A 22376-nucleotide genomic window follows, 5' to 3' on the forward strand; every position below is an offset into this window, starting at 1 on the left:
AACTCGGTCTTACAGGCCCTGTGGAACTTGCCAAGGTCCCGCAGGGCCTGGACAGCAGATAGTAAAACATTCCACCAGGACGGGGCCAGGGCTGTAAAGCCTCATCGATGAGGGGCAGGGGACTACCAGCAAATTGGCCTCCGCCAAACGCAGAGGCCTATTTGGGACATATGGGGTTAGACGGTCTCACAGATATGAAGGCCCCAAGCCGCTAAGGGCCTTAAAGGTTAACACCAACACCTTGAAGACAATCCGGAATTCCACTGGGAGCCAGTGCAGACGGTACAGCACAGGGGTAATATGATCTCTAAAGGAACCACCTGTCAAAAGCCGAGCTGCTGCATTCTGGATCAGCTTCAATTTCCGGATCAGTCACAAGGGAAGGCCCGCATAGAGCGAGTTGCAGTAGTCCACTGGAGGTGATTTTATCAATTTGAAGATGTTTCAAATGCTGCCCTAGTGTTTTTGGGATGGCGCCCAGTGTGCCGACTACCACTGGGACGACCTCAGCTGGTTTTTGCCATAGACGCTGAAGCTCGATTTTCAAATCGCGGTATCTAGTGACCTTCTCGTGTTCTTTTTCAATGACCCTGCTGTCACCGGGGACTGCTGTGTTGATGATGGTCACTTTCTTGTCCTTGATCACAGTGATGTCTGGTGTATTGTGTTTCAACACTTTGTCCATTTGGATTCAAAAGTACCACAGGATCTTGACCTTCTCATTTTCCATTACTTTCTCTGGACAATGTTCCCACCAGTTCTTAGCTGTTCTTATGTTGTAATTCTTGCATAGGGTGAGTGGATCATCTTAGCCCACTGAGTTATTATTAATCTGTTTGTACTCAGTCTGGGCAATCTTTTTGCAGCAGCTGAGGACGCGATCCCAATTTCATCAGCTTCTTTGCACAATCTGCATTTTGCATCATCTGAGGATTTTTTCGATTTTTGGCCTTGATCGAATTTGTTCCTAATGGCTTGCTCTTGGTATTCGGCTAAAATCGGGGATTCAGTTTCCTTTTTCAGAGTTCCAGTCTTTTTTAGATTTATCCACATTGTCTTTGGTTACTTCTCCAGAAATTGGCTGTGCAGTGCTTTGTTGTGCCAGCTTTCAGTCCTCATTTTAATCACATTTTTTCTGTATTCTTGTTTGGTTTTCTGGGTTTGCAGCAAATGTCTGTTCTTCACTTCAATCAATGCCTGTTCTTGACTTTCCTTCACATAATCAGCCAGTGCATGCTTCTCCTCTTCCACTGTTTGCTGTACTTGCAGTAAGCCCCTGCCTCCAGATCTCTGGGGAAGGTATAATCACTGCGTGGGTGTAAGGCATGGTGCATTGTCATAAGCTTCCGAGTTTTTCTATCCAATGCTTCCAACTCAGTCTGTGTCCAGTTGATGATTCCCGCAGTGTACCCTCTGGGTATACTCTCTTCAAAATCTTTTATCCACTGCGCCTTACTGTTGTAATCTTTCTCGTTTTCCCACAGATCTTTCCAAAACTGAAGTGTTGCATTTTTCTCTGGTTTTTTGCTTTCAACATTGATCTTTGTGTTGAGGCTTTGGTAGAAATGCCTTTGGTCTGAACGAAATTGCTGTTTTTGTCTGTACTGGATGTTTCTTGCTTCATATCTTTCAATTTTTCTCGCTGTGGCTGTTTGTTGTTTGGTGTTCTCCAGTGCTTCTTCAATTGTTCTAGTGTCTAGCCAATTGTTTCATGATCTTGCCATTCTTTAATCTTTGTTCATTCATGTTACTGGCATCTGATCTTAATTTTTTGATTTTCTGTTCCAGTCAAATTTTCCACTTTAATTTTGATGGTTGATTTATCTTGGGTTTAGGTATTTCAATGCCCAGTTCTCTTGTGACCACTAGTGCCGTACTGTACATGAGCTGATTAGTTTGTTTGATGGATGTTGTTTCAATTGTCATCAATGCCATGTTTACATACCTTGTTATGGTTGCCAGGTCTTTTTTGGGCACCATTTTCAATTCTGGCAGCCGTTGTCTTTCCTCATTTAATTGTACATACTGGATGATCTTTTCCCTTAGTTCTTTTTGTCTTTCTGTCAGTCTATCAGTTTTTTCTGTTATGGGGACTTTCTCTGGTGGCTGTACTATTATTTTCTCTCCTGTGCTGGCGTTTTCATCTAGCAGTTCTATTATGATCTCTCCTGTTATTTCTGGAGTATGTACTGTTCTTTCTTCTGTTGTTGTTGTTGTTGTTGTTGTTGTTGTTGTTATTGAGATGTCATAGACCATCCCATGAAGGAATACTGGCTCAGAATAAAGCTGGGCTATCTCCACAGTTCAATTTGCTCCTAAGAGGCATTGTCCCGTGCCGCGCCGATTCTCGGGCTTGGCGTGGCGTTTCTCCCACCTCCGAGGAGATGAATGCACTGGAGGTCCTCTGCAAAGATCTTTTATACTGGAGATTTGATGTTGGTGAAGAGTAAAACCGCTGGGGTTTTAACTAAAAAGAACTGTAGCTGAGAGGCTCGAATCAATGTCGGAACTTGCACTTCTGTCGGAAGTCGGACCGGAAGCCCCACAAACCAAGCTTTTTTTGATGCAGCAGGCTGAAATGTCCTTTTAAAGTGAATAACAATGTGGTGAAACATTTGTGTGTGTATGGAACTTATAGGGAAGATCAGACTTCCTTGCCTGGATTCTAACAAGCTTTCTTTTTTTATTCCAGCAGGGGATGAGCAGTGGAATGAGGGTGATGAGGCACCACTAAATAAAGTCCAGAATAAAGATTTAGAAGGAATCTTCAGGAATCGAAGTAGACCTAATAAGCAGAAAGGAAGTCACAAGGCTGAAGATATAGATTAATGGATTAGTCCAGGGAGGCCTGATAAATGGAATCCATAAATTCTATCAGTTTCTGTTAGCATGGCCAATTGGCCATGCTGGTAGGGGCTGATGGGAATTGTAGTTCCTGAACATCTGGAGAGCCGCAGGTTCCCTACCCCTGGACTAGTCCAAACAGCAGAGGAAGTGTATAAGTGCTTGGGATGTGGGGTGACCTTCTCAGATCAAAGCCAATATGAGGTCCATCTGCAAATGCACAGTGGAAAGAAGACACATCAATGCTTGGAGTTTGGAAAGAATTATGTTAGCAGAACAGAGCGTCCTAGCCATCAAAGAACATTTAAAGGAGAGAAACCTTGTGGCTGCACAGACTTTGGCAAGAGCTTCCCACAAAAATCAGATCCTACTCAAAACCATTCTTGGACTCCTTCAGGAGAGAATCCAATAACCCGCATAGTGAGTGGAAGGGCCTTCTCTGGTGTAAAAAAGAGTAATGAACATCTTCCAAAGAAGAGTATAATAAGGGCACGTAAATGTTTATGGTGTGGAAAGTTCTTCAGCTGCAGATCAAAGCTCCTGGTGCACCAAAGAATTCACACAAAGGAGAGACCTTTTGAATGCTCAGAGTGCGGAAAAAGATTCAGTCGGAATAGCACTCTTCAAAGGCATCGAAGAACTCACACAAAGGCGAGGCCTTTTGAATGCTTAGAGTGTGGGAAGAGATTCCGTCAGAGTGGCACTCTTCAAAGGCATCAAAGAACTCACACAAAGGAGAAACCTTTTGAATGCTCAGAGTGCGGAAAGAGATTCAGTCAGAGCAGCAATCTCCAAGTACATCAAAGAACTCACACAAATGAGAGACCTTTTGAATGCTCAGAGTGTGGAAAGAGATTCAATCTTTGTAGCACTCTTCAAAGGCATCGAAGAATTCACACGAAGGAGAGACCTTTTGAATGCTCAGAGTGTGGGAAAAGATTCCGTCAGAGTAGCAGTCTTCAAGGTCATCAAAGGACTCACACAAAGGAGAAACCTTTTGAATGCTCAGAGTGCGGAAAGAAATTCAGTCAGAGCAGCAATCTCCAAGTACATCAAAGAACTCACAAAAATGAGAGACCTTTTGAATGCTCAGAGTGTGGAAAGAGATTCAAGCTACGTAGCACTCTTCAAAGGCATCAAAGAATTCACACAAAGGAGAGACCTTTTCAATGCTCAGAGTGTGGAAAGAGATTCAGTCGGAATAGCAGTCTTCAAAGGCATCGAAGAACTCACACAAATGAGAGACCTTTTGAATGCTCAGAGTGTGGAAAGAGATTCAATCTCCATAGCACTCTTCAAAGGCATCGAAGAATTCACACAAAGGAGCGACCTTTTGAATGCTCAGAGTGTGGAAAGAGATTCAATCTCTGTAGCACTCTTCAAAGGCATCGAAGAATTCACACAAAGGAGAGACCTTTTGAATGCTTAGAGTGTGGAAAGAGATTCAGTCAGAGTAGCCATCTTCAAAGTCATCGAAGAATTCACACAAAGGACAGATCTTTTGGATGCTCAGAGTGTGGAAAGAGATTCAGTCAGAGGGGCAATCTCCAAGAGCATCAAAGAACTCACACAAAGAAACCTTTTGAATGATCAGAGTGTGGGAAGAGATTCAGTAAGAGTAGCACTCTTCAATTGCATCAAAGAATTCACACAAAGGAGAGACCTTTTGCATGCTCAGACTGTGGAAAGAGATTCAGTTACCATAGCACTCTTCAAACGCATCAAAGAATTCACACGAACGAGAGACCTTTGGAATGCTCAGAGTGTGGAAAGAGATTCAGTCGGAGTGGCAAGCTCCAGGAACATCAAAGAACTCACACAAAGGAGAGGCCTTTTGAATGCTCGGAACAGGCTGCTTTGTGGCTGTGGGGCGGGAGGGTGTGATGACGTTCAGGGGTGGGGAGGAAAATACAGAGTGTGCACCGGGCGCACTCTGGCCCAGCTACAGCTCTGTTAGGGTATGTGGAAAATAATTAATAATTTGATAGAATTATATGTTTTCAAAATAGGTTTATTGTACTAATGGGGCTGTAGATATTGCAACTGTATTTTATTATTGTTAATATTTACATATCTTTTTATTTTCATAATAATTGTAACTGTGTAATTGTATTTTTTATTTTTATTAATAAAGTATCAAATTTTTTAATAGAGAGACATGAAGCTTGTGCATCATGGGATCTGTGTGCAGAAATGAAGGAAATTTTAAATTTTATTTTATATCCCTCCCTCTCTAAACTAATTGCTGTAGTCACTGCCAAATGGCTAACATACATGACTAAATCAATCATACAAAATCCTTTAGATCCTTCATAATTAAAACATCTCATAAACAAAATACCACATCCCAGCACTGATCATTGCACCCCAGATGGTGATTTATACAAGATCACATTCCCCATACAAAACCCAATTATGCCCAATCTTATGGATCTTATTAGGGGAACAGAAAGGAGGACTATGAGAGTTGGGGCCAACAGATTCTGTGGTGGCGTAGCCGTCTTGCCTCAGTGGCAGAACTTTGTACCCTGTTTTAGGCGAAGAAACAGAAACCGGGCAAAGGCTTAAATTACTTAGGATGGTAAAAACCAAAAGAGATTGCAAACACTTCCAGAAGGATCTCTCTAAACTGCGGGAGTCAGCATGAAACTGGCAAATATGACTGAACAGAAGCAAGTATAAACAACAGATGAATGTTGGGGGAAAAAGAACTCAACATCATATATGCACTGGTAGGATCTGAGCTGGCAGAAAGACACCAAGAGAAGGATCTTGGGGTGTTAGGGAATAGCTCGATGAAAATGTCCACACATAAGGATAGACAACAACTGCAATATTATGTTCAGTTCAGATGATTATGCCTAAAAACGGGTATTGCAAAACTGGAGGAGGTGGAGAAAAGAGCAATCAAAATGATCAGGGTATTAGAGCAGCTGCACTATAAACATCAGTTAAACATACAGGGCTGTTTAGCCGAAAAAAAGGGCAATAAGCAGCGTTTCAATAGAGGTCCATAAAATTACATGGATGTGAAGAGAGTGGATAGATCCTGGGGTCATCCACGGAAGCTAAAGGGTGGGTGATGCAGAACAGACAAAAGGAAGTACTTCTTCACACAGGGCACAGTCGAACTGTGGAACTTGCCCCGGCAGGGTGTGGTGTTGGTTGCTGACTTGGGAGGCTTTAAAAGGAGAGTGGACCAATCCATGGAGGATGGGGCTTTCAGTGGTGACTAACTGTGACAGATCTCTACTCCCCGCAGTAGCAGAGGCAGTACACCTCTTTGTATCCATTGCTAGGAAGTATTGGGGTTGGATGCTGTTGCAGTCATCCTGTTTCTGGGCTTCTAGAGACAGCTGATTGGCCCCACTGTGAACACAACGTTGTGTGAGATGAGCCTTTGGTTTGATCCTGCAGAACTCCTCTTTTTTAAGTCCATTTTTCTTGAACACTGTGGTCCTGATCCAACAACCAAAGTAAAATCTAAAAATCCAATCTATTCCTGAGTGCTGAGTCCCTGATTCTGCTGGGAGTCACAACCCTCCCCCCGCCACACTTCAGAGTTAGGTCAGGACTCTCCATCCTGTTGCAAACATTGGGGAGAGATCCAGAAGAGGGAAGGCCCAGAGGAGGCAGAAGAACACTGGCTAGCTCAAAACAGCAGGCAGCTCTGAACTTGACAGCTGTGAATGTTTCCGCCCACTGCTTCCGGTTGTACAAATTGGGGTGGAAATGTGCTGGACTGGAGGTTGTCTCTTCTTCTGTCCCACACCTGGAAAGATCCTGTCACTCTGCCTCATGACCACAGGGAGCCTGGAGAAACACACAACACACATCCCATTGTACACACAGATTGGAGGGGGCTCCCCCTCATTAGTTTCCCAAAGAGCAAAGGAGATGGCTGCATTGCTTGGGATCCTGAGGTGGAAGGAAGGAAAAGTTTTCTGAAGCAAGGGTGGCAAGAAGCAGAGGAGGGAGAGGGGTTGGGGGGAGGCTCTCCCCACCCCAATCTACCTCACCTTCTGCTTCCCAATTCTGACCAATGAACCACCTTCCCCGAAGGAAAGCCCTTTCCTAGTCATGCCTTCTATAGGTCGTGGAGGCGGGGGGGGGGAGAATTAGGTACGGGTGGATTTCCCCCGTTTTTTGGGTCTGCACTGCAACCCCACTCACATCCCATATCTCCCTCTCACAGAAAGTCCTTAGAACTGAATAAATAGAAGATTTCTGCAGACTCCCCACATCTTTTCCAAAGGCATGAAATGCCAGGTGGCCCAGTGCAGGCTGCAGGAGTGGGGGGGGGGGGGCTGGCAGACCCCCTGTATTAAGAGAGGGGTGTTATATCTGCTCTCAGTCTGCTTTTGATCCAGCCACTGGCCCCTGAGAGACCCTTCTGTGGGTGTGATGGTGGTGGGGGAAATCAGTCCTTAAAAACTCCTCCAGCTACCTTCCTCTTTCCCTCTCCTTGACTCACAAGTCCCATGCCCCTTAGGGCCCATCCAGACCTTCCTCCAACCCACCCTGCAAATCTCAGTGCCTTGAAATGAAGGAAGGGCCTGGAATCTGGATACTTGCCCCCCCCCCCCCGTGCTTTCCCCCGTGCTTCTCAGGGTTAAGGGGAGGAGTCAGGGCGCAGCCCCAAAGCCTTTTCTTTGGGGTGGCCCTTGCTCCCTGTCAAAGTCTGGTCTCTTTGTGCCAATTCTTGACATATCTCCAGGACTGGATATGGCATCTGTAATCCCTGTGATGAATATTGTTCCCACCTCGCTTTTCTCCTTTTGCTTTCCAGGTGGTTGTGCTTTGCGTGCCTGCTTAAAAAAAAAGGAGGCCGCAGATGCAAAACTGGCTGGCATCAGTTTCTGTGGGGAAGAGATAATGGGGTGGGGGTGGGGTGGGGGACTTTTGTCCCTAAATTGGGGAGGCAAAACAACCCCTCTCCTGATCTTTTCTCCCTAGCTCTCCATGCAAAATGGCCTTTGCAATTACTTCGGGGAGGGAAAAGGGCAGCCCTCCCACCAGGGCTGGCCAGAGTGAGGGGAACCAGCAATGTTATTGTTTTTGTTGTTGTATTTACTATCCCGCTCTTCCTGCCGGAGCGGGCTCAGAGCAGCTAATGACAAAGATAAACTACATTTATATAAAACTAGCGGGGCCCGGCCACGTGTTGCTGTGGCTTTTTGTGGTGAAATGGAAAAGGAATGTTACCGCGCTGCTCAGGATAACACTTTCCATTCCAGAGGTATCCCGCTCTCGGCAGCGCCCAGGAACCCAAGCAAGACCCGACAAGGCTTGGATAAATAAAAGTGATTTATTGAGATGCTGACCTAAGTGTCAGCACCTCCCTTCCGCACAAACACTGCGCTGCCTAGCAGCCTTGCAACCCCTTAAGTACACTTTCTCCCGTCGGGGGCCCGGGAGAACCAAAGACAGCCCACCACCATTCATTAACAAAATTCAAAACAACCAATCATTCATTTGCAACATGCAGGAACCAATCAGTGTCCGATAGGCATCCCCTTCTCAAGTTTCGCGCCAGAGCAGGGCGAGGCGATGACGTGTCCACTGACGGGGGACACACAAAGGTTTTCTCCAGGTGTCCGGGGTCAGGAAGCAAAGAGCGATGACGTGAGTCCCCTTATCTGCCTGCTGACGAGATTAGGCAGGGCAAGGCGCTTCGACCGAGGTTTCCCTTTGTCCGCGTGCATCAGGAGACTTTTACACGTGAATGGGAAGGGTCCGGGTGGGGCAGAGATGGCTCTCTGCCTTGGGCCAAGGAGGTTCCATACAATCACAAATACAGGGAAACTTACAAATCCTATTTCTACCTAATACAAACCAGTTTCTACCTAAATAAATACAAAACGGAATAAATCCTCCAATCGTTTTAATTCAGACATAGTCCAGGAGCGGGATTCTCTCCTGGCTCCGCTATCAGGAACAGTAGCAGCGAATCAATTGCAGCAGCACGTGCTCATGCAAACATGCAGCCTGATACTGTGTGATGTCATTTATGTGTGTGCCCGCATTCCTTGGGGGGGGGGGGATGAAAAGGCACCCCACCCACACATCTAGGCTGGCTGGTCATGGTCCTTTACCTGGGAGTAAGCTTGGTTGGTGGCAATGGGTGTCGCTTCTGAGGAAACCCTCTGAAGGGTGCGACGCAGTCATTCAAAGTATGTCACAGTTGCTGTACCGAGCTTATGCCTGAGTAATGCGTGCCTGGTTTTCTTAACTGTAACCGCAGTATTCAGGGAATCTAGGGTGCTTGGCCCCTCCCTCCCGTCCCTTGCATGTCGCCCCTCACTCTCTTCCCTCCCTCACCTCTCTTCCCTTGCATGCTCCCCCTCCCTTCCCTTTCCCTCCGCTAGGGTGGGTGGGTCATATCAAGATGCTGGGCCCCCTGCCTCCCCTCCCTTGCATGCCACCCCTCACTGTCTCCCCTCTCTCACTTCTCTTCCCTTGCATGCCTCCCCCTCCATCCCTTTCCTCTCCCTCCCTCTCTTCCCTTGCATGCCACCCCTCCCTCCCCCTCCCTTCCCTCTCCCTCCTGTATGTATGTGTTTCACTTCCAGTCGAGTTACTGCCTATGTACTGTTTCCACTGCTCCTATCTGGCCATCTGAGTGAACATTCTAAGCAGCAGGAACATTCTAAGGGTGACAGTTACACACAGGCAGCTGCATGTCCTTCACCATGGAGCACCAGGAAAAAGGCGTGTTACCTGGGCCAGGTGTGAAATTTCAGGTACGTGAACATCTAAAAACACTCTCACCTGGCTGACTATCGTGGCTGGGAATTTTCAGAGGAATTGGCCCAGCAGTTACTGAGTTATACTATCATCAACAAAAACACTGTTAGCTTTTTATATATAGAGATCATAAAATCCAAACGATAAACCTCATGTAAGACAGCACTGAAACAGTTTGCCACCCAAGGTTTAAAGATTAAAAAGGGAGGGGGCAGCACGAGGAAGGGAAGACAGCGGGGTTTTGGGGAGGGGGAGATGCCTCCATTATCATAGCAGTGCATTATCTCCAAAAGAGAAAGGGCTACCTTACCTCCCCGCCTCCTCCTTGCCAGCCTCTTCACGCAGCCGGATCCAGTTCCCCCCCTCCCAAATCCCCGGGATAGATTCTCCAGCTTCCTGGGACACCCCCTTCCCCTGCCCAGGAAGAGGAGGCTGGCCATGGAGACCCCCTTTCTGCCTCCGGGGCGTCTTTTCTTCCTGCTTGGGGTGGGGCTTCCGGGGAGGAGGGAAGGGCAACATCTCCAATCGCCAGAGGTAACTCAACGCTGGGAGGGGAGGGGGGTTGCTTATGTTCTCTGGTGCATTCAAGGACTGTGCAAATGAGACTCACTCAAGAAGGGTCTGAGTCTGCAGAGGGTGTCCTGTCCTTGGGGAGGGCAGACCCCTGAGCAAAGACTGGGCTGCTTTTCTACTAGCTACATGTGTACAAAGTGGGGAGTCCCAGGCTCCTTGAGAAGATGCACCAGAGTTGCAGGATCCCTTCAGGGCCAGCAGTGCTGGGTGCTGGATGGAAAAATAGAGCGAAGGTCCCAATCAGGCACGCCTAGGAGACAGTCTCAGACTTGATTCATACAAGCAAAGACAGGGGGCACAGGTACCATTCTATGGGCGGGGAGTTTTCCATTATGCAGAGAAAAAATGCTGGTTGTCACATTTTGGGCTACAATCTTCCCTTTTCACCATGGGCCAGATAGTCTAGCTAGCCCTTTACTTGTAGCTGTGGACATGATACATTATATGTGTGTTTTTCTTTTATAAAAAAATTCTATGATTTCCTGAGGATGCGTCTAAATTCATCTAGGTCCCACTTTTACCCAGTCCCCTTTTTCACCCATCTTCAACTGAACTGCAGCATTTTTATAATTTCTTTGGTCTGATCCCCCTCTGTAAGACTCCCAAACAGTGCGGGTTGGGGAGGAGGGGCTTCCTAGGTATACAAAAGAATTTAGGGATGGAATAAAGGGATTTTCCCCACCCACCCCAAAACCATCTGAGCAGTGAGGCCTGAGCAAGCTTCTCAACCTCCAGAAATGTAAGGTGGGAACCCCCAGAGCCTGATTTAAGGGTGGGGGGACAAAGGAGGAGGGGGCAGGGAGACAATGGGCACACCCTGACCCGACCCCCCCCCATCCAGGATATTATGAGAGTTTGAGGGTTCTTCCCCTTGGTCTCCGAGTCAGCTCTACATATGAGTTTTTAAGGATTTTTTTCTTGAGTGCTGCCACCCCCACCCTCCAAACGCACAACAAGGATGCTTAGTGGCAGAGACACTTCTCTTGTGTCACCATGAGTCCATTGAAGGCGGGGGATTAAAGTGTGGAGGTACTCCACAGAAGGAAAAAATGGCACCATCTTCCCAGAACAATTGGAGGGACTCAGAGGTGGGATCCAGCAGGTTCTCACAGGTTCCCGAGAGTAGGTTAATAATTATTTGTGTGTGCCGAGAGGGGGTTACTAATTGGTGATTTTGCCACATGATTTTCGCCTTAGTTACGCCCCTCCTCTCAGCAGTAGTGCGCAGAACTTGAAGCAGCCTAGCAGGAGGTGCACCGGCGTGCGTGGCAGCTTGCGCCTGCGTGCATTCGTTTCCCGCCCAAGGACCGGCGCGGTGGCTGCGTCCTTGCCACAGCCCCGCCCAGGAATGCCCCGCCCCTGGAATGCCCAGCCATGCCCCCGTCGTGCCCCGCCCAGCCCCATTGGTGCTACGGCACAGTTTGAATCCCACCACCATGGGAACCTGTTACTAAAATTTTTGGATCCCACCACTGGAGGGACTGAACTGCTGGTCGCTTCCCTCAGAAGGCCTCTGGTCTTTTTAATAAGGCTTCACATGCAAGGGGCCATAAGAAACTCCTGAAAAGATAGAGCAGATGATACACCAAGGCAGAGCAGAGCTGCCAGTCTGTTCATCTTAAAATAACGGGTTTGACATAGAAAACAGGCTGAAGCTGTTACATGTACTTGTACGAGAATCGTTTCACAAGCTTCATTGCTGTTCTAGTTATTTTATTTTATTCAGTTTGATACCTCGCCCTTTCCTGAATGATGCCAGGCTCAGAGTAACTCATGCTCATTAAAATTAAACATTGTATATACAGTTATAATAATTTCGCTTAAAACATTAATTAGCTATTAATTATAAATATAATAAAACATAATAAATTAACTGGTTGTTGTGGGTTTTCCGGGCTGTGTGACCATGGTCTGGTAGATCTTGTTCCTAATGTTTCGCCTGCATCTGTGTATCACAGAGAGAAATCTGTTATACACTGTTTCCAGTGAGAATGGAATGATTAGTGGGGTATATATTGTGCATGTTCCAGGAGAGGGAACCAATCAGTGTTTGGGTGGAACTTGCTTTGCAAAGGTGTAGCTGAGTGCATTGTATTGTGGGTGGGATTATCAGTCTATTTGCATTGTAGTAGCATTTGCACTCCCTGCAGCAGCAGCAGTATTGATGAATGCAATTCCTGAGTCGGGGTGGAGTCCATTGTCCATGAATTTAGCATGCCCTTGGCCATTAATTCTGGTGTTTTTAAATACTGCTAGCCAAGCTTTGTTAATTCTCAGAGTCTCTTCTTTCTTGTTGAAGTTGTCTTGGTGTTTGTGAATTTCAATGGCCTCCTTGTGCAGTCTGACATAGTAACCTTCTGTATTGTCCAGAATTTCAGTGTTTTCAAATAAAATGTTATGTCCAGTTTTGTTCAGAACATGTTCTGTCACTGCCAATTTTTCAGGATGGTTAAGCCGACAGTGTCTTTCATGCTCCTTAATAAGAGTTTGAATGCTACATGTTGTGGTTCCTATGTGCCTTTAAATGTGTCCATATGAACAATAGGGAACAGAGGAGAGCAAGCAGGTGCACATCTAATTACCTAAGTTGGGGAGGCAAAACAACCCCCCCTCCCGCTTTTATCCCCATCTCTCCATGCAAAATGGCCTTTGCAATTACTTTGGGAAGGGAAAAGGGCAGCCCCGCCCCCAGTGGGGGGAACCAAGAGAAGGAGGGAGGGAGTTGACGGTGAAGATCAGCAATGTTATTATTGTTATATTTACTATCCCACTCTTCCCGCCGGAGCGGGCTCAGAGCAGCTATTAACAAAGATAAAATCAAGAGGAAGGGCAGCCTAGAAATTGAAAGCATAAATAAATAAATAAATACCTACCTACCTACCTACCTACCTACCTACCTACCTACCTACCTACCTACCTACCTACCAGTTTTATTTCTGGTGTAAGCTTAGGTATGCACACACTCTTCTTTAGATAGAGGTTCCCATGACAAATGCAGTGAACAGCGTGACAAACTAGAGCCTCTTTTGCTTCCTCCTTTAATTCCTTTTATTAAAATGCTCTCCTGGACCATCGCATTTTACACATCCCGCCCTGCTCTGACGGCTGTAGGGTATTTTAGCATCGTTTTCTCCCAAAGCAATTAGGCAGCAAATGATAGAGCGAAGCCTTCCCTGGCAGCGAGGGAGAGGCGCAAGATACACGCATCTCATGCCACAAGCGTGTCCGTCGTTTCCACGTACGACAACACGCGACTCTCCAGCGCTCCTCCTCTGGTGACTTCTTCCTCGTGTCGAAAGGGGACCGGAAACAGGAGGGCGTGTATTACTCTCTGTCCTGCATCTTGGGGTCCTTCCGGGCATCCACCCCCTCCCCCGCACCCTTTGCAGCCCGGTGCTTCCCCGTGCACGCTTTCCTGGCGACTCAACCCCGTGGGGGGTCAACGGGGCTTGCAGTTGCCAAGGAGGAGGAGGAGCGGCCCCGAAACGTGCAGCTTGCAAGGGCTTCCTTTCCGGGGGATGGGGAGGCGTCCAAAGGGTTAAAGCTGGAGGACCTGGGGACATTTGAGAAGGGAGGCGGGGCTGGCGGGCGAGGAGTCCTCCGCCTTCCCCCGGACCCAGCCCGGCTCTTTCCTGCTTCGTTGGGAGGGGGCACCCTTGCCTTGGATGGCTGTGAAGCGAAGGTGAGTTGCAAAGGGGGAGATTTTTGCCTACAGGAAGGAGATTTTTGCCTACGGGGGGAGGGGGGGTTGGCTGGCAGAAGGGAAAAGTTGCTATGGAGAAAGAGGTACCCTGGGGTCAAGCCCCCCCCCCCCCGCCTTCACCCAGGCAGGGGCTTTGATTTTGTGCACCGCTTGATTTAGTTTATTTTTACAGATGGTTAGGTGCTGGATGTCTCCAACCCCAGGCAGCCTGGCCATTTCTGATATGCTCTTCTGTGCCTGAGAGAATCACACTCTGCACTTGCTCAGGGGCACAGGCAAAATTCAGAGTTGCCAGGTCTGGGTTGTTAAATTCTTGGGAGATTGGGATGGGGGGGATCCTGGGGAGGGCAGGATATGGGGAGGAGAGGTTATCATGCAATAGAGTTCATCCCCCAAAGTGACTGTTCTTTGTTGTCTGTGTTGTCTAGAGATCAGTGGTAATTCTGGGAGAGCTCCAGGCTCCCCCTGGAGATTGGCAACCCTGCATGCAATCTGTAGCCCAGGATTGTACCTCTAGTGTCAAAAATAGGTAGTGGGGCTGTTCTGTGACACACAGTTAAACATCCAACCTCTTGGACTTCCTGTTTGGGACTAGAGGGGATCACTGCAGAGTGTCTGATCCAGGGGGAGGGGAGATCCACCCCAGCCCCCAGATGGTGTTTGGGGAAAAAGGAAGGAAGGCTGGGTTCTGAACTGGTAAAATGTTTATTTCATTTGGGGGGGGGGGGTTTCCCCCCCAAATATTTTGCACCCTGCTTTTCTCCCCAACAAGGACCCAAAGCTGCTTACATCTTTCTCCTTGCCTCCAATTTTATCCTCACAACAACCCTATCAGGTTGATTAAGATAGAATCAGAATTGGGAGAGACCACAAGGGCCATCAGAGCCAATCCCCTGCGAGCCAGTGTGGTGTAGCGGTGAAGAGCAGTTGAACACTTACCTGGAGAGCCAAATTTGATTCCCCCGCTCCTCCACCTGAGTGGAAGACTCTTATCTAGGAAACGGCATTTATTTCTCCACTCCTACACATGGAGCCTGCGTGGTGACCTGGGGCTAGTCACAGTTCTCTCAGGACTCTCTCAGCCCCACCAGCCTCACGAGGGGACTGTTGTGTGGAAGGGAAGAGATTTGGGTTTCCTGGGGCAAAATGGCCAGAAACTGCTCCAGGATTTGCAGCTCCAAAATCTGCTCCAAGTCCCTCTCTGGCTTCAGCCACCGGTGGCAAAGCTCCCGGAGCTGGTGGTAAGTCTGCCGTGGGTCCTTCACCTCCCGATAGCAGAACTGCCGGAAGTGCTGCCGAAGGGCGTCCATGCAGCTGGCTTCCCTACGCAAGATGGCTGCCCTCACTTTCCCATAATCCTTTCTGTTTCTGGCCTCCAGGCTGTTAAAGGCCTGATGGGTTTCTCCACTCAGTGCTGTTAGGAGCCGGGCTGCCCATTCTTCTCTGGGCCACTGACAGGCCTCGGCCACTTGTTCAAAGGAGGCCAGCAAGGCCTTGGCGTCATCCCAGGGCCCAAGTTTTATCAGCTGTGGGTTTCCCCATCCTAAACAAAGGGAATCCAGAGCTTTCAGGAACTCTTGACATGGGCTGCCCGTTACTGTGGCAACCCATCATCCGGTTGCCATTCACCTTTTTGCAAGGCCACCTGTCTCGGGATTTCCTTTAAGCACATTTCTTTGATAATCTGGGAAACTTCCCCTACAGTTTCGACTCTCTCCTCCATTTTTAAACCTAACTCCTTCCCCTCCAGTTTTCAACAGGCCAACCTGGGCAGCTGGTCGTTTTGACCCTTGCTGGGCCTCAGTTTGTGGCTACTGAAAGGCAAGCTCAGCAAGCTGTTCCTATAGCATCTTGGTGGGACGTGGGTCTTGATGGCTTCTTCTCTGTCGCTTACCAGTATTTCCAAATTAGAAGCAGGATTGCTTCCTGTAGGAAAGACAGAGACAGAAGAAGAAGAGTTTGGATTTATATCCCCCCTTTCTCTCCTGCAGGAGACTCAAAGGGGCTTACAATCTCCTTTCCCTTCCCCCCTCACAACAAACACCCTGTGAGGTAGGTGGGGCTGAGAGAGCTCCTAGAAGCTGTGACTAGCCCAAGGTCACCCAGCTGGCATGTGTGGGAGTGTACAGGTTTATCTGAATTCCCCAGATAAGCCTCCACAGCTCAGGCGGCAGAGCGGAGAATCAAACCCGGTTCCTCCAGATTAGATACACGAGCTCTTAACCTCCTACGCCACTGCTGCTACTGAAGAGAATTAAAAGGATAAGAAGGAAGGAAGGAAACCTCATCTCTGTACAGAAATAAAAAGCTGCCAAGGAAAAGTGGCACGTGTCCCTAATTATTATCTACAACAGTGGTTACCAACCTGGGACACACATACTCCCAGGTGTACGCACCAAAGTGTTTGGGGGTACATGAAAAAAAATTTCATAATGGATTTGCTAATACTTTATGGGGGTACAATTTTAGGGAAATTGGTTGCCAAAGGGTACCCAAATGAAAAAGCATTGGAAGCCACTGATCTACAACAACCACTGATCCATTAATGCATATTCAGTAAAACAAAGGAAGAGGAAAGGCAGGCCAGCTAAGATGGATAGACACTGTCAAGGCCCTCCGCCATCGGCTTCGTGGGACAACTCGTGGGACAACTCAGGCCCCAAGGAACTGAGAGAGATCCCACGGGGTCAAGACAGAGTGCTCCACTAGGCTGGGGCCCCAGCAGAAAATACTCTGATTCTGGTCAAGGACCGCCAGACAATTTTCAGGCCAGGGACCACCAGTAAGTTGTTATTTGCGGAGCATAGTGGTCTTTGGGGTGTGTGAGTGTGTGTACTGGATTGCTATGAGTTACTTGCAGTTCCACCACTGCCATGCCTACCAGTTGCTGAGAATAAACACAGAAAAGCTTCATGTGCTAAACAGTCACATTCCTGGTGGCAGTTAAATGGGCAAAATAATATATGCCAATTGGCCATTCCGACGGGGGCTGGTGGGAGTTGTGGTCCGTGGGTGTCTGGGGCGCCAGAGTTGGACATCTTTATCTGTCTTTTGTTCCCTAGGAAAGTAGAAACTACTTTTTTAAAAAAAGCTGTCAAAAGTTAACGATTTAAAATAAACGCTACGTGCCGAATACTTCGACATCAAAATATATATATATATATATGCCAGTGTAAGAGTGTTGGACTAGCATCTGGGAAACCAAGGTTTGAATTCCCACTGGCTGACCTCATGGCAGTGACACTGATTGTGTATTCCTGCATGGCAGATGAAGAGTTTGGATTTATACCCCTCTTTCTCTCTTGTAAGGAGACTCAAAGGGGGTTACAAACTCCTTTCCCTTCCTCTCCCCAGTACAGGCATCTTGTCAGGTAGGTTGGGCTGCTGATCAGATTCCCGGGGGTCAATTGAAAGCTTGGCTGGGGAAGAAGAAAAAGTTGGATTTATACTCTGCATTTCTCTCCTTTAAGGAGACTCAGGGTGGCTTACGAACCCCACCCAGTTTCTAAAAACACTTGGCAGGTACCAGGGAAAGTGTCTGTTGAGCACCCTATTGGATATCTCTGGACTATTCTGATGAAGAAGAAAAGACGTACCTTAGCTCTTCCTTCTGTTGTGGCTTTTTAAAAAGTTCTGTTCCTAACCACCTGGACCCTTTAAAAAAAGAATGCCCTTGTGTTGAAGTTTCACAGTCTGTGTATATATATTTTGAGTCGGTCAGTTAGCCAGTCAATCATCTGTGAGCCAGCTGATTTGTCAAAAAAATGTTGTTAGGAACTTGCCGGGAACAAAAGTTTAATTATGATGTTGTTTGAGCCAGTGGCTACTGATTACAAATGCAGGATGCAGGAGTAGTGGCCTATTCATTTCCCAAATCAACAAATTAAAAATGTGTACATTTCCTTTTATTAAAATTATCCAGTTAGATAATTTGGCCTATCTCCTGAAGAGAAATCCATCTGAATATCTGGCAATTGGAATCCTTCCAACTTTTGCTACCTTTTGAATTTTCACTGAAGGGGTATCATTTATAAAGAGACTTGGAATTCTAAGTGTATATTTTGAAATCCCCTTTCTGTTTGTAATGTGTTATCCACGTTGTGTATTTTTCCTTATTGTTAGTATTTTGATTTTTTGATTCAGACTTTTTAATTATTTCTATTAAAGGTATAGTTTTAGCTCTGTTCTTTGAACCAGACAGAGGTTTTCATTTTGCTGTATCTATACTGTTTCTGGCTCATCTTGGGTAAGGGGTATGGGATGGCGTTAGGGATACCGCACACACAAGAGACCACATGAAAAACTGCTCTACCAAATTTCTCCTGTGTTTCCAAGTTCTGTTTCTTTCTCTGTGATGGCACTCCACGGGAGTGTATGTTTGTTAATTGTAAATTTAATAATTACAGAAACATCCTGAAGGCTTCTTTTGGTATCCGCTCTCTTACAAAGATCAGGAAACTTACACTGGTGATGATTTTTAAAAACATCTATTAGCCTTGATGATTAAACAGATCCTCCAAAATACGGTGGCAGTATGTCTGTATGAACCTGTAGGTGAGGGAAAACTGAGGAGCCTGTTGCTCCTACATCCTGTGTTTGGGCTTCTTCAGTGACTACTAGATGCCCCTCTTTTGGAAAGCGGATGCTGGACCAGAGGTCTGATTCTGTATAGTTGTACTTATGTTCTTATGGAAGGTTTGGATAAATAGATGATGGACTGCAGTTAAGAGAATCAAGAATGGAACCCTCATATGCAAAGGTGGTGTACCTAGGATCATTGAATCATAGAGTCATAGAGTTGGAAGATACCACAAGGGCCATCAAGTCCAACTCGCTGCAATGCAGGAACACACAATCAAAGCACTCTTGACAGATATCCAGCCTCTCTTTAAAAACCTCCAAAGAAGGAGACTCCACCACACTTCGAGGTAGTGCGTTCCACTGTCAAACAGCCCTTACAGTCAGGAAGTTTTTTCTGATGTTCAGGTGGAATTTCTCTTCCTTCCCCTTGAACCCATTACTCCTGGCCCTAGTCTCTGGAGCAGCAGAAAACAAGCTTGCTCACTCACCAACATGACATCCCTTCAAATATCTAAACATGGTTATCATGTCACCTCTTAACCTTCTCTTCACCAAACTGAACATACACATCTCCCTAAGTCTCTCCTCATAGGGCATGGATTCCAGACCTTTTACCATTTTGGTTGCCCTCCTCTGGACCCATTCCATCTCTCAGTACAAGAGCCAGCATGGTGCAGTGATTAAGAGCAGCAGACTCTAACCTCGAGAACCGGGTTCGATTCCCCACTTCTCCACATGAGCAGCAGACTCTAATCTGGTGAACTGGATTTGTTTTCCTGCTCTTACATGTCAAGCCTGCTGAGTGACCTTGGGCTAGTCACGGTTTTCTCAGCCCCACCTACAAAACAGATACCAAGTTACACAAAACACCCCACACTGTGCCATGGAGAGAAACCCATCTCTACCATTGCATGCCTCAGAAGATGCCAGCCATAGATGTGGGCGAAATATTAAAAGCTGAAATTGCAGCCCAGAAAACCCACCACAGCCAGTTGATTCTGGCCATGAAAGCCTTCAACAGTACGTGTGTTCTGGTGTCTTCCTACAATTTGGCAAGCAAAACCAATTGTGTTACAGAAGAAGGGAGGGGGGAAAGCTACCTTCCCTTGCTGGGAGCAAAGATCCCCTGGAAAGAACCCACCACCATTGAGGTGTCCCCTGACAACAGCTAGACTGACCCATTGAGAAAGTATCCCTTTAGCACAGTAGTAGAACAATAACTACATGTAAATCTTGGAAAAAAAACCATATAACAAACTGTATCGTTCCTGTGCAGTCGAACGCTTGGGGAAGAGATTAAGAGAACTATCCCAGAGAAATATACTGACTTGAAACAAAGCTCCCCAAATGGCTTTATAAAATAGAAAACTTGTTATAAAAGAAAAAAGGGGAAAAGGTGGTTGGATTCTGAAAGGGCTGGGAAAAGGGCAAAGCAAAATATGGGGGAAAGATAAATAACAGTGCAGCACAAAGACTTACAAATAAAAAATAAGGTTGATATAACTCAGCTAAGTATACTTTACCTAGGCTGTAGTAGGGCCCTCAGAGTTTCCATGGTGAGCCAGCATGGTGAAGTGGTTAAAGTGTTGGATTAGGATCTGGAAAACCCAGGTTTGACTCTCCACATAGTCGTGCAAACTTGCTGAGTAATCTTGGGCCAGTCACACACAGCCAGCCCTGACCCTGGTTACTATTTGGAGTAGAGACCTCCAAGAAATACCAGGCATGATGCAGAGGCAAACCACCTCTAAACATCTCTTGTGCTGAAAACCCTACAGCGTCTCCATAAGTCAGTTGTGACTTGACAGCAAAAAACAAAACAAAACCCCAATCATCCAAGATCTCAGATGCTCTAGGGGGCAGAGCTCTAGTAAGGTTTTAGGCTTCTGTTACACATGGTTTTGCAGTTGAGGCATTAACTCTGGTTAATAGGATCTTAGCAGGTCAGGGTTTTCCCCCCCTTTATTGTGTCTTTTGTGCATGGGAATGTGAATCACTTTACATGTTACCTTACATTGTGCTTTGTGTCTATTACGCACTGGTTCTTTATAGTTGCTGCTAACATGGTTCCCTAACATGGTTCTTCTTTCCATGTGGCTTGTATTGGTCTGTCCCTCCTTTTCTCCTGTCAATCACAGTCTTTTCTCACTTCTTTCTCCTACATTTAAATCCCTCTTCCATTGCCCTTGAGGCAGGGAACAGAGGGAAGCCGCCTCCCTGCACTTAAGAGAATACATTAAACTCAGTCCCTGAGACAGCTGATCCTTTCTGCACATCTCATCTCAAAGAGGTGGAAGCAGGGATCTGTGGATATTTCAACCACAATTTTAAACCATCACATGTGGGGAATCATGCAAGAACACCCTTATCACATAGAAGTTACTAGATCCACCACCCATGTCAAGTGACTCTGTCTGAATTAGCAGTCTCATGTCCCACCAAAGACATAACAAGTTTTTAATGGGTTTTGCCACACAAAAACTTTTGACTTCAGTGTGTTTGTTAGTCTTTGAGATCCAACTAGACTTTTCTGTTATTTTTGGCTGCATTTGACTTTTATAGAATTTGTTTTTCTTCCCTTCAGGTGATGAGGATCCAAGCAAGGTCAAAGAGGAGTATTCCTCACAAGAAGACAGTGAACTGGAGGAAATATACAGCATGTCTCTGGAGGTATCGCAAGGAAAGGCTCCTCTGGTAACTGCGATTCATGAGTCAGGATGTGACTCTGATGGAAAAAAAGGATGGAATGAATCCATGCAAGGTCCAATGGCAGTGAAGGAAACCGCAGGGCACTCCAGGGTGAATAAGTTTTTGCACTCCAAGACTGGGAAATGGTATCGCTGTAAATCAGGACACATCACCAATCAGATGATGATCCCTGCTGGAGCATCCTTACATGAGTGCCTCATCTGTGGAGAATGCTTCCAGAAAAAGAATTACCTTGCAAAACACCAGAGGATCCATGTAAGACCTAAACTATACCAGTGCTCGGAGTGTGGGGAAGGCTTCAATTGGAGAGAAGGATTTATAAGACACAGGGGGATGCACACTGGAGAGAAACTGCATGAATGCAGCCAGCGTGGGAAATGTTTCAGCCAGAGGGAGAGCCTGATCAGGCACAAGAAGATTCATACAGGGAAGAAACCATACGAATGCCACGAATGTGAGAAAAACTTCTGTCGGAGGGATTCGCTGGTCCGACATCAGAAGATCCATACAGGGGAGAAGCCATATGAATGCCCTGAGTGTGGGAAAAGTTTTAATCAGCGAGAAGTGCTGATCCGGCATCAGAGAATCCACACAGGGGAAAAACCATATGAGTGCCAGCAGTGTGGGAAGAGCTTCACTCGAAGAGCCATACTGAACAGACATGAAAAAGTCCATCTGGAAGAGAGGGACTTTTTAATACTCTGAGAGCAAACCCTTCTGACTACTTCCCATTCCTTGTTGAGGGAAAAGACACTGCCTTTTGTTTATTATTGGTGTGTTTTGCTGAAAAAGTTTTCCTCCCTCCCTCCCAAACTGTCCCCAGATAGCCAGCCCTTGAATACAGTCTCTAGCAGTGGTTCTCAACCTGCCTTCTCAACCTTTAATACAGTTCCTCATGTTGTGGTGACACCCAACCATAAAATTGGTATATATAAAATATAAAAAGATCGTTTTCCGATGGTCTTAGGCGACCCCTGTGAAAGAGTCATTCGACCCCCAAAGAGGTCGCAACCCCCAGGTTGAGAACCACTGGTCTATAGCCTCCACCTCCCTGTTGTCTTTAAACAACCAATGGTGCTGGTGGAAAATGCTGTCCAGTTGCTTATGGTAACCAGTAGGGTTTTCAAGGCAGAGACACACAAAGGTAGCTTACCATTGCCTGCCTCTACATAGCGACCCTGGATTTCTTTGGTGATTTTCTAATGAGGTACTAACCAGA

The 22376-nt window shown here is 46.7% G+C and overlaps 2 protein-coding genes across 2 annotated transcripts; both read left to right on the forward strand.

The window, feature by feature from the left end:
• Nucleotides 1-2968: 2968 nt before the first annotated feature.
• On the forward strand, nt 2969-13706 carry LOC125429921 (zinc finger protein 239-like). The gene is made up of 4 exons (XM_048491513.1): nt 2969-3495; nt 3580-3961; nt 4523-4722; nt 13554-13706. The coding sequence occupies exons 1-4, from the start codon at nt 3061-3063 to the stop codon at nt 13704-13706; spliced, it is 1170 nt and encodes a 389-aa protein (XP_048347470.1). The 5' UTR covers nt 2969-3060.
• Nucleotides 13463-22059, forward strand: LOC125428835 (zinc finger protein 397-like). The gene is made up of 2 exons (XM_048489527.1): nt 13463-13846; nt 21033-22059. The coding sequence occupies exon 2, from the start codon at nt 21107-21109 to the stop codon at nt 21860-21862; it is 756 nt and encodes a 251-aa protein (XP_048345484.1). The 5' UTR covers nt 13463-13846; nt 21033-21106; the 3' UTR covers nt 21863-22059.
• The last annotated feature ends 317 nt before the right edge of the window (nt 22060-22376 follow it).

Source organism: Sphaerodactylus townsendi, linkage group LG03 (assembly GCF_021028975.2).
Source record: "Sphaerodactylus townsendi isolate TG3544 linkage group LG03, MPM_Stown_v2.3, whole genome shotgun sequence".
Classification (NCBI taxonomy): Eukaryota; Metazoa; Chordata; class Lepidosauria; order Squamata; family Sphaerodactylidae; genus Sphaerodactylus; species Sphaerodactylus townsendi.